Source organism: Chamaea fasciata, unplaced genomic scaffold (genome assembly GCF_029207755.1).
Source record: "Chamaea fasciata isolate MVZ Bird 193981 ecotype frontalis unplaced genomic scaffold, bChaFas1.0.hap1 SCAF_28, whole genome shotgun sequence".
In the NCBI taxonomy this organism is placed as follows: domain Eukaryota; kingdom Metazoa; phylum Chordata; class Aves; order Passeriformes; family Sylviidae; genus Chamaea; species Chamaea fasciata.
The window spans coordinates 3,607,539-3,619,166 of record NW_027094113.1 but is presented as its reverse complement, the minus strand read 5'-3'; the positions used below and the strand labels follow the sequence as shown (position 1 = coordinate 3,619,166).

At 71.0% G+C, this 11,628-nt stretch overlaps 2 protein-coding genes across 2 annotated transcripts; one reads left to right on the top strand and one right to left on the bottom strand.

Moving 5' to 3' along the window:
- Positions 1 to 1,179: 1,179 nt before the first annotated feature.
- On the bottom strand, positions 1,180 to 4,387 carry LOC136302128 (inactive serine/threonine-protein kinase PLK5-like). The gene is made up of 8 exons (XM_066205452.1): positions 4,191 to 4,387; positions 3,806 to 3,913; positions 3,527 to 3,643; positions 2,750 to 2,879; positions 2,583 to 2,670; positions 2,361 to 2,456; positions 1,688 to 1,886; positions 1,180 to 1,561 (listed from the first exon to the last, which is right to left on the bottom strand). Exons 1-8 carry the CDS (start codon positions 4,359 to 4,361, stop codon positions 1,406 to 1,408), a joined length of 1,065 nt encoding a protein of 354 aa, XP_066061549.1. The 5' UTR covers positions 4,362 to 4,387; the 3' UTR covers positions 1,180 to 1,405.
- A 427-nt stretch (positions 4,388 to 4,814) lies between these two features.
- Positions 4,815 to 10,887, top strand: ADAMTSL5 (ADAMTS like 5). The gene is made up of 12 exons (XM_066205442.1): positions 4,815 to 4,963; positions 6,016 to 6,076; positions 6,379 to 6,524; positions 6,955 to 7,015; positions 7,102 to 7,210; positions 7,299 to 7,426; positions 7,524 to 7,647; positions 8,078 to 8,161; positions 8,856 to 9,019; positions 9,118 to 9,346; positions 9,712 to 9,783; positions 10,493 to 10,887. The coding sequence occupies exons 1-12, from the start codon at positions 4,815 to 4,817 to the stop codon at positions 10,804 to 10,806; spliced, it is 1,641 nt and encodes a 546-aa protein (XP_066061539.1). The 3' UTR covers positions 10,807 to 10,887.
- Positions 10,888 to 11,628: the final 741 nt, after the last annotated feature.

The following is an 11,628-nucleotide window of genomic DNA, read 5'->3' as shown; positions in this document are numbered from 1 at the left end:
ATCCTGCCCTGAGCCCCTCAGGGCCCTTCCTGCCTGGCAGGGGGACAGAGGTGGCCGGTGCAGGCGTTCCCAGAGCAGCAGGTTTGGGGACGTGGCCTGTGTGCTGCCAGATGTCCCAGGGCCATCTCAGGGTCATCCTGGGACCACCTCGGGGCAGCCAGGGGCTCAGGCTGTGGCAGCTGAGGGTGTTGCTGTTGCTGTCAGCTCCGAGCCGGGCTGGGACAGGGGACAGAGGGTCGGTGTTTGTGACTGAAAACACCGAGCTGACAGCTTCAAACAACACAAATTCCGGGATAAAAATATCCCGTGGGCTCCGTGCCAGGCCTTGAGCTGCCGGCCGGGCTGTGGCCGCGGCGCCAAGGGGAGGGATAGCAGCCAGCCCGGGCTGTGCCACCTGCCCCGGGCTGTCCCCAGCGTGCCCCAGCACCCTGCGTGGCACAGGGAGTTGTGGCACAGGGATTTTTGGCACAGGGAGTTGTGGCACAAAGTTCCCAACCCCGAGGACAAAGGGTGGGTTTGCTCCCGGCTTGGGGAAGGTTTGGAGCGGCTTCCTCGGGAGCTGAGGAGCTCCAGGGGGAGCTGGGGTTTGTGTCCCACCCCTTCCAGCCTCGGGTGCTTTGTGTGAGGCCGTCTGAGGGCTGTGGGATCTGTCCCTGCCACTCCGCCGTGGCTGCCACCATCCCGCTGCCACCACCCCAGGCACCGCAGGCTCTTCCCTGTCCCCTCCCCTTTGTCACTCTGGCGCTGGGACAAGGCTCCCCCACCCCGGTGCTGACAAAGTCGTTGCTGTCACCTCCCTCCCGCAGCCCCCGCGGGTGACAGGGAAGGCCGGTGACAGCCCCGGCCCGTCCCCTGTGGCGCTGACACGGGGGCGGCTCCGGGAGCGGCTCCTTTGGTGCTTTGCTGAGGCCACCTCGAGCATCTCGTCCTTGTCCCCTGAGCCCCGTGTCGGAGGCGTGGCCGGGCGGTGCCGGCCCCTCGGGTGTTTTCAGCGTCCCGTTTAACTGAGCTTTTCATCCTTTTCTCCGACTCTTCTCTCCAGAGAGAGAGAAATGAAGCCGAACAGGGAAACCACGCACTTTCCTCCCTCCTTCCCAGCCCACAGCTCCCTCTGTCCCCTCTCCAGTGTCCCCACCGCACCGGGACATGGAGCTGCACCTCCCCATCCCCATCCCAGGCTGGCAGGGAAGAGAGCTCCGTTTTTATTTTTAGGGGTTTGGACTTCGGGGTTTGTTTGTTTGGGTTTTTTTTCCCTGTTAACAGTTTTAAGGGCAAACTGGTGTGTGTGTGTGTGTGTGTGCGCGCCGTTCGTACTGGTCACGTCCCACCCCATTGCTTGTTTCCATGACTGGATTTTAGACGGTTCCCAACACTAATAAAGGTTTTCCTCCGCGGATGTTGGGGCTCAGGTCCTTTGGCGAGGGGCACGGCCACGCCCAGCGGTGACAGGGACACAGCCGCAGCCCCGCCAGCACCGCAGGATCCGCCACAGGGGCTCCTGTCCCACGAAGATGGGCACGGAGTGGCAGGCGCGGGGTGGCAGCGTGTGGGGTGTGAAACCCTGGGGAGGGACAGGCGGTGACCCCTCCATGTCCCCCCGTGTCCTTCTGTTTCTCTCCGTGTCCCCACATGTCCCTCAGTGTCCCCCCATGTCCTTCTGTCTCCCTCTGTGTCCCCAGCCCCGCACCTGGCTGAGGAAGGGGTGTCCCATCACGGCCGCCAGGCTGGGCCGTGCCGCGGGCTCGGGGTGCAGCATGTGGGCGATGAGGGCGCGGGCGCGGGCGGAGAGCCGGGCGGGCGGCGGGTACCGGGCGCCGCGGATCAGCCGGTACAGCTCCGGCCGGGGCGCGGCCTCGAACGGGGCGCGGCCGCTCAGCAACGTGTACCTGCGGGGGAGCGGCCGGGAGCGTCCCTGTCACCGCCCCAGTGTCCCTGTGCCCCCTACAGTGTCCCTGTCCCCGTTCCAGTGTCCCTGTCCTCCCCACAGTGTCCCTGTCCCCGTTCCAGTGTCCCTGTCCTCCCCACAGTGTCCCTGTTCTCCCCACAGTGTCCCTGTCCCCCCCACAGTGTTCCTGTCCCCGCTCCAGTGTCCCTGTCCTCCCTCTGACCCCCTGTCCTCTCTCCAGCCTCTCCATCCTTCTTCCATCACCCCTTGTCCTCCCTCCAGCCCTCCCTGTCCCCCCTCCAAACCGCCTGTCCTCCCTCCCTCTCCCCTCATCCCTCCCTCTCCCCTCATCCCACCCTCTCCCCTCATCCCTCCCTCTCCCCTCATCCCACCCTCTCTCCCTCTCCCCTCATCCCACCCTCTCCCCTCTGCCCCCACGCTCTCCCCTGTCCCCATCCCCGCGCTCCCCGCTCACACAGCACAGCCCAGGGCCCAGATGTCCGCGGGCTCCGCGTGTCCCCTGCGGTCCAGCACCTCCGGGGCCAGGTACCCGGGTGTCCCACAGAGTGCCCTGCGTGCGGGGAGGGGACAGCAGAGGTGACCCGCGGGGACACGGGCACGGTGAACCCCCCTGTCCCCGCAGCCCACCCCCGGCCCCGCTGACCCCCGGCCCCACAGTCCCCCCATCCCCGCTGACCCCCAGCGCCGCCCGGGCGGTGCCGCCGGCTGTGCCAGCCCCAGGTCCCCGATCTTCACCCGCATCCGCTCCGTCACCAGGAAATTGCCTGTGGAAGGAGGGACACGAACCATGTCACCCTCAGCCACCCTCGGGTCACCCCCCGATGCCCCCCGAGCCGCACGCACTCAGTTTGAGGTCCCGGTGCACCAGGCCCTGGCCGTGCAGGTAGCGCAGCCCCGAGAGCAGCTGCCGCAGGTAGAACCGAACCTCCGGCTCCGTCAGGCGGCCCCGCGCCCGCACGATGTCAGCCAGGGACTGGGGACAGAGCGACAGCGGCTGGGGACAGTGACAGGGACTGGGGACAGAGGGACAGGGGCTGGGACAGAGCGACAGCGGCTGGGGACAGTGACAGGGACTGGGGACAGAGGGACAGGGGCTGGGACAGAGCGACAGCGGCTGGGGACAGTGACAGGGACTGGGGACAGAGGGACAGGGACTGGGGACAGTGACAGAGACTGGAGACAGAGGGACAGGGACTGAGGACAGAGGGACAGGGACTGGAGACAGTGACAGGGACGGGGCAGTGATAGTGGCTGGGGACAGTAAGGAGGGGCTGGGGACAATGAAGGGGCTCGGGGGACAGAGGGACAGGGACAAGGATGGTGTGACAGGGCCTGGGGACACAGCAAAACCCCAGGCTGGGCCCTGCTGAAGCCCCGGCTTGAGGGGGCTCAGTTTTGGGGTCCCGGGGCTCAGTTTTGGGGTGTTTGGACTCAGTTTCGGGGTTCAAGGGCTCGGTTTCGGGGCGCAGGGGCTCATTTCGGGGCTCAGGAGCGCGGTTTCGGGGTGCAGGGGCTCATTTCGGGGCGCAGGGGCGCAGTTTCAGGGTTCAAAGGGCTCATTTCGGGGTGCAGGGGCTCATTTCGGGGCGAAGGGGCGCGGTTTCGGGGCGCAGCTCTCACCCCGCGGCTGCAGAGCTCCAGCAGCAGGTAGAGGTGGCCGCTGTCGGCGAAGTGCCCGTGCAGGCGCACGATGTGCGGGTGGCGCAGGTGACAATGCAGCTCCCGCTCCCGCTCCACCTGCACCCACAGCAGCCCCGGGGGGACCCTCGGCATGCGGGGACCCCCCCGGGGACGTACCCCGCGGGGACAGAAACCCACCCAGAGACCTGAGCAGGGCTCTGCGGGGAGCCCGTGGGTGCTGTCCCCTCTCCCCGGGGAGTGTCCCCGCCGCGGACTCACCCTGTCCCCGATGCCCGCAGCGGCCAGCCGGGCTCTGGGGATGACCTTCACCGCGTAGCGCCGGCCACTGGTCACCTCTGTCACCTGGTAGCAGCGGCCGAAGGCGCCCTGCGAGTGACCCCGTGGGAGTGGGCGGCCGTGGGGGGGTCACGAGAGGGTCCCGCGGGTTGGGGTGCCCACACAGATGTCTCTCGATGTGGCACCGGAGCTGCTGGAGCTCGGTCCTCTGCCTCAGTTTCCCCTTCCCCAGAGGGGATGGGGTGGGTCCCCCTCGCAGCGGGACACCTCGGGGACCCTCCCCCGTGACACCCCCTGGGTGCCCAGCGGGGAGGGGTCTCTGGGGGGCCGAGGGGCAGTTCAGGGGGGCACGGAGCGGGGGATTTACCTCTCCCAGGAGCCGTCCCCGCCTGTAGAACGTCCCGCTGCCCTCGTCCCGCAGGTACCGGCCGGGGTCCGGCTCAGCCCCTGCGCTCCCCGGGCCCATCCCGGCGGCTCTGCCGGCACCGGGGACACCCCGACACTGGAAACCCTTCAGCTCCGGGCTGCCGGTGCCCATGGCTCCCAAGGGTGCTGAGTGCCCGCCCCCCCGCACCCAACACCCACCGCTCCGGCCCCCCAGGCCCCCCCAGAAGACCCCGATGACGAAGCGGAGCCCCCCCGGGAGTCCCGGCCCTCGGGGATGCCCAGCACGGGGGGGGTCCCGGATCGGGATACAACCGTGTAAGGGGGTCCTGGTGCCTCTTCCCCTCCTCCGCGGGGCCTGAGGGGGTCCCGGGGGGGCGCTGATGTCGCTCTGCCGCACCCGCACCCCCCCCAGAACGCCACCAGCCCCCCCCGTCCGACCGCCGGAGCTCCGGGCCCCCAAGGGTTAACGGGCGGCCGGGGAGGGCTGGGCGCACCTTTGGGGCTGGATATTAATAACGCGGCGGGGAGGGACGGGCGGCGAACGGGGAGGGTTTGTGTTTGGGGGGGGGAAGCCTCGCCCGGCCCCCCCGGAGCTGCGCAGGCGATGCCCGCCGGCCCCGGGTCCCCCCCGCTCCCCGCCGCCGGGACGCCGAGCCGGCACCGAGCCGCCGGGACGCCGCGGAGCAGGGGCGGCATGGCCGGGGGGGGCTCTGGGGGCGGCCGGGACCCCCGCGGGACACCCCACGGTGCCGGGTAAGCTCCCGATTTCTGCTTTAACCCCCGCGGCCCCCCCCCCGGCCCGCACCCCCCCGGAGCTCCTGCGGGGAAACTGAGGCACGCGGTGCCCCCCGCGCTGCCGGCGGGGTTTGGGCATCACCCACCCGGCATCGCCCGAGCCTCGGCGGGCTCCGGACGCCCCCAACACCCCTCACCCCCTCCCCACCCCCGGAGCGGCGGCAGCGCGACCCCCCCTGCCCTACCCCACCCCTGCCCCGCCGCGGGGACCCAGAGCCGGGGGCTGCCGGTGGCCACCCGCCACCCCCCGGTGGCCGTGGGAGCGGCGCGGCGGGACGGGACCGGCTGGGCCGGGGGATTCCCCGACACGGGGACGGGACCCCCGCACCCCGCGCACCCCCCCGGCCGCTCCCGCAGCCCCGGGCTGGGCGCTTTGGGGTGCCGCAGGATGGGGCGCTTCGGGCCGTGGGGGGCCCCCCGCTGCCCCCCAGGCTGCTCGCCCCACGGCGGGGCCGGATCCGGATCGGGGAGCGACGCGGAGCCCCGGCGTGCAGGTCTGGTCGTGCCCCGGCAGGCAGCGATCCCGGCCCGGCGCCCGCCGCGGGGCCCCGGGGGCGGCGGGGCCATCGCCCGTGCCGGGGCTGCGCGGGCACGTGTGGGGGACACGGCGACACCCACCGGTGTCACCTACCCGGTGTCACCCACCCCGTGTCACCCACCCGGTGTCACCTACTGCATGTCACCCACCCAGTTTCACCCACCCGGTGTCACCCCCCGGCGTCACCCACCCGGCGTCACCCACCTAGTGGCACCACCCAGTGTCACCTACTGCGTGTCCCCCACCCGGCGTCACCCACTGGCGTCCCCCACCCCGTGTCCCCCACCCGCTGGTGCCACCAGACCCCACACCCCCTCCCTGGGGACCCCCGTGCTGGGTCCGGGCCTGTCCCCACCTCCCCCCCGCCCCCCTCCCTGGGGTGGCCCCAGCTCGGCGGCGGTGCCGGGCTGGGGACACCGCGGTGTCACCCCCTGTCCCTGGGGACGGGGGCTCAGGGCTCTCGGCTCCGCAGGTCCTGGTGGCCGCGAGGGCTGCTGCTGCTGGCCTGGCTCAGCCTGGGGGGCACGGCACAGGTGAGGGGGCTGGGGGACAGGTGAGGGGGCTGGGGGACAAATGAGGGTGTTGGGGGGGCAGGTGAGGGGGTTGGGGGGCAGATGAGGAGGTCGGAGCACAGGTGAGGGGGCTGGGGGCAGGTGAGGGGGCTGGGGGGGCAGGTGACAGTGTTGGGGGACAAATTAGGGTGTTGGGGGGCAGGTGAGGGGGTTGGAGCACAGGTGAGGGGACCGGGGGACAGGTGAGGGTATTAGGGCACACGGTGGCACCCCCAGGCTGCTTCACCCCACCCCCAGCACTGACCATCGCCCTCCTCACGCAGGACCCAGCCCTGGGGACACCAGCGAGGGTCCCCGAGCCCCCCGCCCCTGCTCGGCCCCGGGGGTCCTGGGGGTCCTGGGGCCCCTGGAGCTCCTGCTCCAGCTCCTGCGGTGATGGCGTCGCCCTGCGCAGTCGGAGGTGCCTGCGGTGAGCGGGGACAGTGGGGACAGCACAGACCCCCCTGGGGTGTCCCCAGCCCCACGGCAGCTCCCAAACCTCGGGTGGCCACCAAATCCCCTGGCACGGCCTTGTCACCCGCTCATGTCACCCTGTGCCCTCAGCGCCACCCAGAGCCCGGTGACTCCACCCTGGGGGCGGCTCCACAGGGAGGGGGGACACTGTGGGGACATCGGGGTCCCCACTGCTCCTGTGCCACCCTGTGGGGACACTGTGTCACTCCCGGCCCTGTGGTGGCCCTGGAGCTGGGGGGACACGGGAGGGAGATGGAGGACACGGGGGGGAGTGACACAGAGGGGACACGGGGGGACATGGTGGGGACACGGAGGGGACACAGGGGTGACACGGGGCGGACACAGCGGGGACACAGGGGGGACACGTGCTGTCCCTGTGGCCGCAGGACCAGCGAGGAGCAGCCGTGCGTGGGGGACCCGCGGCAGTACCGGCTCTGCCAGCTCCAGGTGAGCCCCGGGAGCGCCGCCACGCCGCCGTGGCCGTCCCCGGTGCTCGTGGCGGCGGCCCCGGCTCCATCCCGGTGCTCCCGCAGGGCTGCCCCAGCGGCTCCGTGCCCTTCCGGGCCATGCAGTGCTCCCTGTACGACAACCGGCCCGTCCTGGGCACCTCGGCCCGCTACCGCTGGCTGCCTTTCCACGGAGGTGAGGCCCGGGGGGGTGACGGCATCACCGGGGGGCTCCCAGCTGTCCCCGCCATCACCCCGACCCCCTTGCCACCGTGCTCCGGCAGCCCCCAACCTCTGCGACCTCAACTGCCTGGCCGAGGGGCACAACTTCTACTACAGCTTCGGCCGGGTGCTGGACGGGACCCGCTGCGGCCCCGGCTCCCCGGACCTGTGCGTGGGCGGGCGCTGCCTGGTGGGTGCGCAGGGGGCCGGGACCCCCCCAAAACAACCCCCCCGGGACCCCCAGGCCCGAGCCCCCCGCGCTGAGGGGGTGTCTGGGCTCCCTGCAGAGCGTGGGCTGTGACGGGATCCTGGGCTCGGGCTCCCGGCCCGACGCCTGCGGCCACTGCGGCGGCGGCCAGGGCTCGTGCGTGCTGGTGCACCGGCTGTTCCAGGGCTCCGACCCCTCCTCCGGTGAATGAACCATTGCCCCGGCCCCCTCCATGGGTGAATGCTTTGGCTCTTGGCTCCCCTGTCCTCCTGTCCCCACACGTGTCCCCAAGGCGTGGCCTGGGTTCCCCCATCCCCTCTCCATGTCCCCCGTCCCAAGGGTCGCTGTCTCTGGTCCCTCGCTGTCCCCAACACGCAGGGACAAGGACTGGGAGCAGCCCCTTCGCTCGGGGGGATTAAACTCATGGCAGAGGGGTCACTCCTGGGTGGGTGGGGGGTTTGTTGTGTCCCCAGGGGCGTCAGAGTCCCTGTGCCCACACGTCCCTGATGTCCCAGCACGTGGGGCCCAGCTGGGATAATGTCCCCTCTGTGCCCCGTCCCCTCCCTCCTGTCCCCCCCGTGGTGTCCCCTGGGCTCTGCCCGGGCTCTGCCCTGACTCCGGCCCGTTCCCCAGGATATTTGGGATACGTGAACGTGACCAAGATCCCGGCCGGGGCCACCCGCATCAAGGTGACGGACAAGAGCCGCAACTACCTGGGTAGGACGTGAACTATCCCTGTCCCAGTCCGTCTCAGTCAGTCCCAGTCCATCCCAGTCCATCCCAGTCCATCCCAGTCTGTCCCAGTCCATCCCAGTCTGTCCCAGTCCATCCCAGTCCATCCCAGTCCATCCCAGTTGGCCCGGGCTGGTGGCAGCTGCGTGTGTGGGCAGGGCAGGGCAGGGCAGGGCAGGGCAGGGGTGGCCGTGTCACGCCGTGCTGTCCCATGTTTGTCCCACGTTTGTCCCATGCCGTGCCGTGCCGCTCCCTCCCTCGGATGCTGTTTTGAGCAGCGCGGGGTCAGTGAACTCGCAAACGCTCGGGGCAATTTTCCAGAGGCCGCGGCCGCTCGTTTTGGGAAGGGCCGAGCTGGATCGGGGCCAGAGCGGCCACTGCAGCGCCAGGACAGGGACCTCCATCCCCATCCCCCTTCCCCAGGCAGCTGGAGCCCCTTCCCCCATCCCAGGACGGGATCCCGGGGTCCCCAGGCAGGATTCGGGGGCTCGGGGCTGGCTTTGCACACCAGGCTTCGGGCCCAAAGCCAAGCTCCCGCAGGAACACAGATTCCCGGAGCCCCGAGCGCGGCTCCCCGGCCCACGCCGCCCTCCCGCGCCGGGAGAGGCCCCGGTGGGGACCGGGCGGGGGTCCCGGGGGCCGGGCGGGGTTTGCCGGAGCCGCTGGGTCCCTCCTGCAGCGCTGATGGCGAGCGACGGGCGCTACGTCCTCAACGGGGACTGGGCCATCGCCTGGCCGGGGCCCTACGAGGCCGCCGGGACCCTCCTGACCTACAGCCGGGCCCCCGACGGCACCGAGAGCCTGGAGGCGCCCGGGCCCACCCGCGAGGACCTGCACGTGCTGGTGAGGGCAGGGGGACACCGAGGTGGGGACAGCCACCCCCCCCCCCCAGGTCCCACCGCTCCTCCCAGCCCCGCCCGTGTCCCCCCTGCCATCCCCAGGTGCTGCTGCAGGAGCCCAACCCCGGCATCGAGTACGAGTTCTGGCTGCCCCGCGGGCACCCGCAGCTTGGCCGCGGTGACACCAGCCCCCTGCGGCAGCCCCAGCCCCGGGGGGCCGGCAGCCCCCCGCCCCCGGAGCCCCCGGAGCTCAGCCCGGCCCCCGCGCCGCCCCCACAGCCCGCGGGATTTGCCACGGAGCCACCGCCGAGCCAGGACGGGGCTGCCGCAGGTACCTCCCCGGGGGGCCCACGGGTCCCTCCTTGGGGTCCCCCACAGGTCCCTCCTCGGGGGTCCCACAGGTTTTTCCTCGGGGGTCCCCACAGGTCCCTCCCCGGGGGGCCCACGGGTCCCTCCCCGGGGGTCCCACAGCCCCCCACGCCCCTGCTGGGACCATCCTGGGCTGCCCAGGGGGGAGCACTAAGACGGGGACCCTAAAAAGGACCCTAAAAACCTTCCCCAGGGCTCTCAGGAGCCCCGTGTGACCTTCTCTGGGGTCTGGACCTGCCAACTCCCCTCCCGAAGTTGCCTGAGGGGGTTTTGGGGGGTCAGGGGTCCCCTCTGCCGCCCGAAATTGCCGCAGCTCTGTCCCCGCAGGGCGCTGCGGGCGGTGCCGCCCGCCCAAGGGGCGCTCCCAGCGCATCCGGCACTTCTGCCACAGCGACTTCGGTGAGCGGGACGGGGCTGGGGACACCGCAGGGACAGTGACAGCAGTGGGGACACCGCAGGGACAGTGCCAGCGGTGGGAAGGGGCTCAGGGTGATACCGGGGGAGGTGCTGGGGACAGGAATGTGCTCAGGGTGATGCCAGGGGCAATGCCGGGGATGGAAAGGGGCTTAGAACGACGCCAGGGGTGATGAGAGGAATGGGAAGGGGCTTGGGGTGGTCCAGGGATGATGCCAGGGATGGGAAGGGGCTCAGGGAGCTGCTGGGACAGGAAGGGGCGGATGTCAGTGACAGGAAAGGGCTGAGGGTCATGCCGAGCCAACGCCAGGGACAGGAATGTGCTCAGGGTGATGCCAGGACAATGCCAGGGACAGGAATGTGCTCAGGGTGATCCAGGGGCGATTCCAGGAATGGGAAAGGGCTCAGAGCGGTGCTGGGACAGGAAAGAGCCTGGGCTGGTGCCGGTGACACGAAGGGGCTCAGGGTGATGCTGGGGACAGGAAGGGACTTGTGGCAATGCCAGGGGTGGGAAAGAGCTCAGGGCGGTGCGGGGGACAGGAAGGGGCTCAGGGTGATGCCAGGACAGTGCCAAGGCTGGGAAAGGGCTCCGGGCGGTGCCAGGGTCAGGAAAGGGCTCAGGGTGATGCCAGGAGCGATTCCAGGGACGGGAAGGGGCTCAGGGTGCCCCGCCCTCCCTCGCTCCTCCCCGCAGTGTTCCACGGGCGGATCCTGGCGCGGCGGGCCGTGGGGCAGGAGACGCGTTACGAGGTGGAGGTGAAGGCTCGGTACCGGCAGCGCTTCCCGCTGGTGTCCCGGGAGTACCTGTGGGTGCCCAACACCTGCGGCTGCCCGGCGCTAAGCGAGGGCGGCGAGTACCTGCTGATGGCCACTCGCCACGTGAACCACGAGCACACGCTGAACCGCCTCCTGCTGCCGGAGCACGGCTACGCCCGGGCCTGGACGCCCCGCGAGGCGCGGCTGGTGCGGGAGGCGGCCCGGCACTGCCCGCAGCCCCGGCCACCCTGAGCCCCCCCCCGCTGTCACCGCCCCCGAGGGACGGGACACCCCCCGAGGGCCACCCGGGTGCTCCTACCGGGCACCGGACCCTTCCCGTGCCCCGCTCCCCGCAGTGGATCCCCCCCCTCATCCATCTCGCCGTCCTTGGGGTCCGTGTGGCAGCGGGGGGATGGGGGGGGAGGGTGGAAGGGGGGTGGTAATTTATTATTTTTGCAGGAAATAAATTGTTTATCCCCTCGCTCGCCGCGTGTCCCTGCCTGGCTGGAGATGGCACAGGGGGTCCTCCCATTTCGGGGGTCGCCTCTGTGTCCCCACGGGCAGGGGGGTCACCTCCGTGTCCCTCTGTTTCAGGGGGTCCCCTCTGTGTCCTCAGGGGCAGGAGGTCCCCTCCGTGTCCCCACACTGAGCCCCAGGAGCAGCTCCCAGCCGGCGGCGTGTCCCTGTCCCCGTGGCCGCGTGCCAGGCTCTGCCTGCCGGGGTCGGGGACCTCGCGCTTATCTCCCTTCCGGCGGAGCCCGGCGTGTCCCCCCCCCCGTGCCGGAGCCCCCTCCCCTCCCGTAACCCAACCCTTGGGCTGGTGGCGGCCACCGCGGGGCCCCTGTGGGGACAGGATGTGACCGGGGCCACTGGGGCACCCCCGGGGGGCTTCGCCAGCTCGGGGCTCCCGTGGGGTGGGAGTCAGGGGAAGCTGAGACCTCGCAGCTCGTGTGGCTGGGGACTGTCCCCAAACCGGGGTGCCCATGGCCCTGGGGTGCCCCGAGAGGCAGCCGCCAGCCCAGGAAGGTCCTTGTCACACCGGGTGACATCAGCGCGAGCCAGAGATGAGCCCTG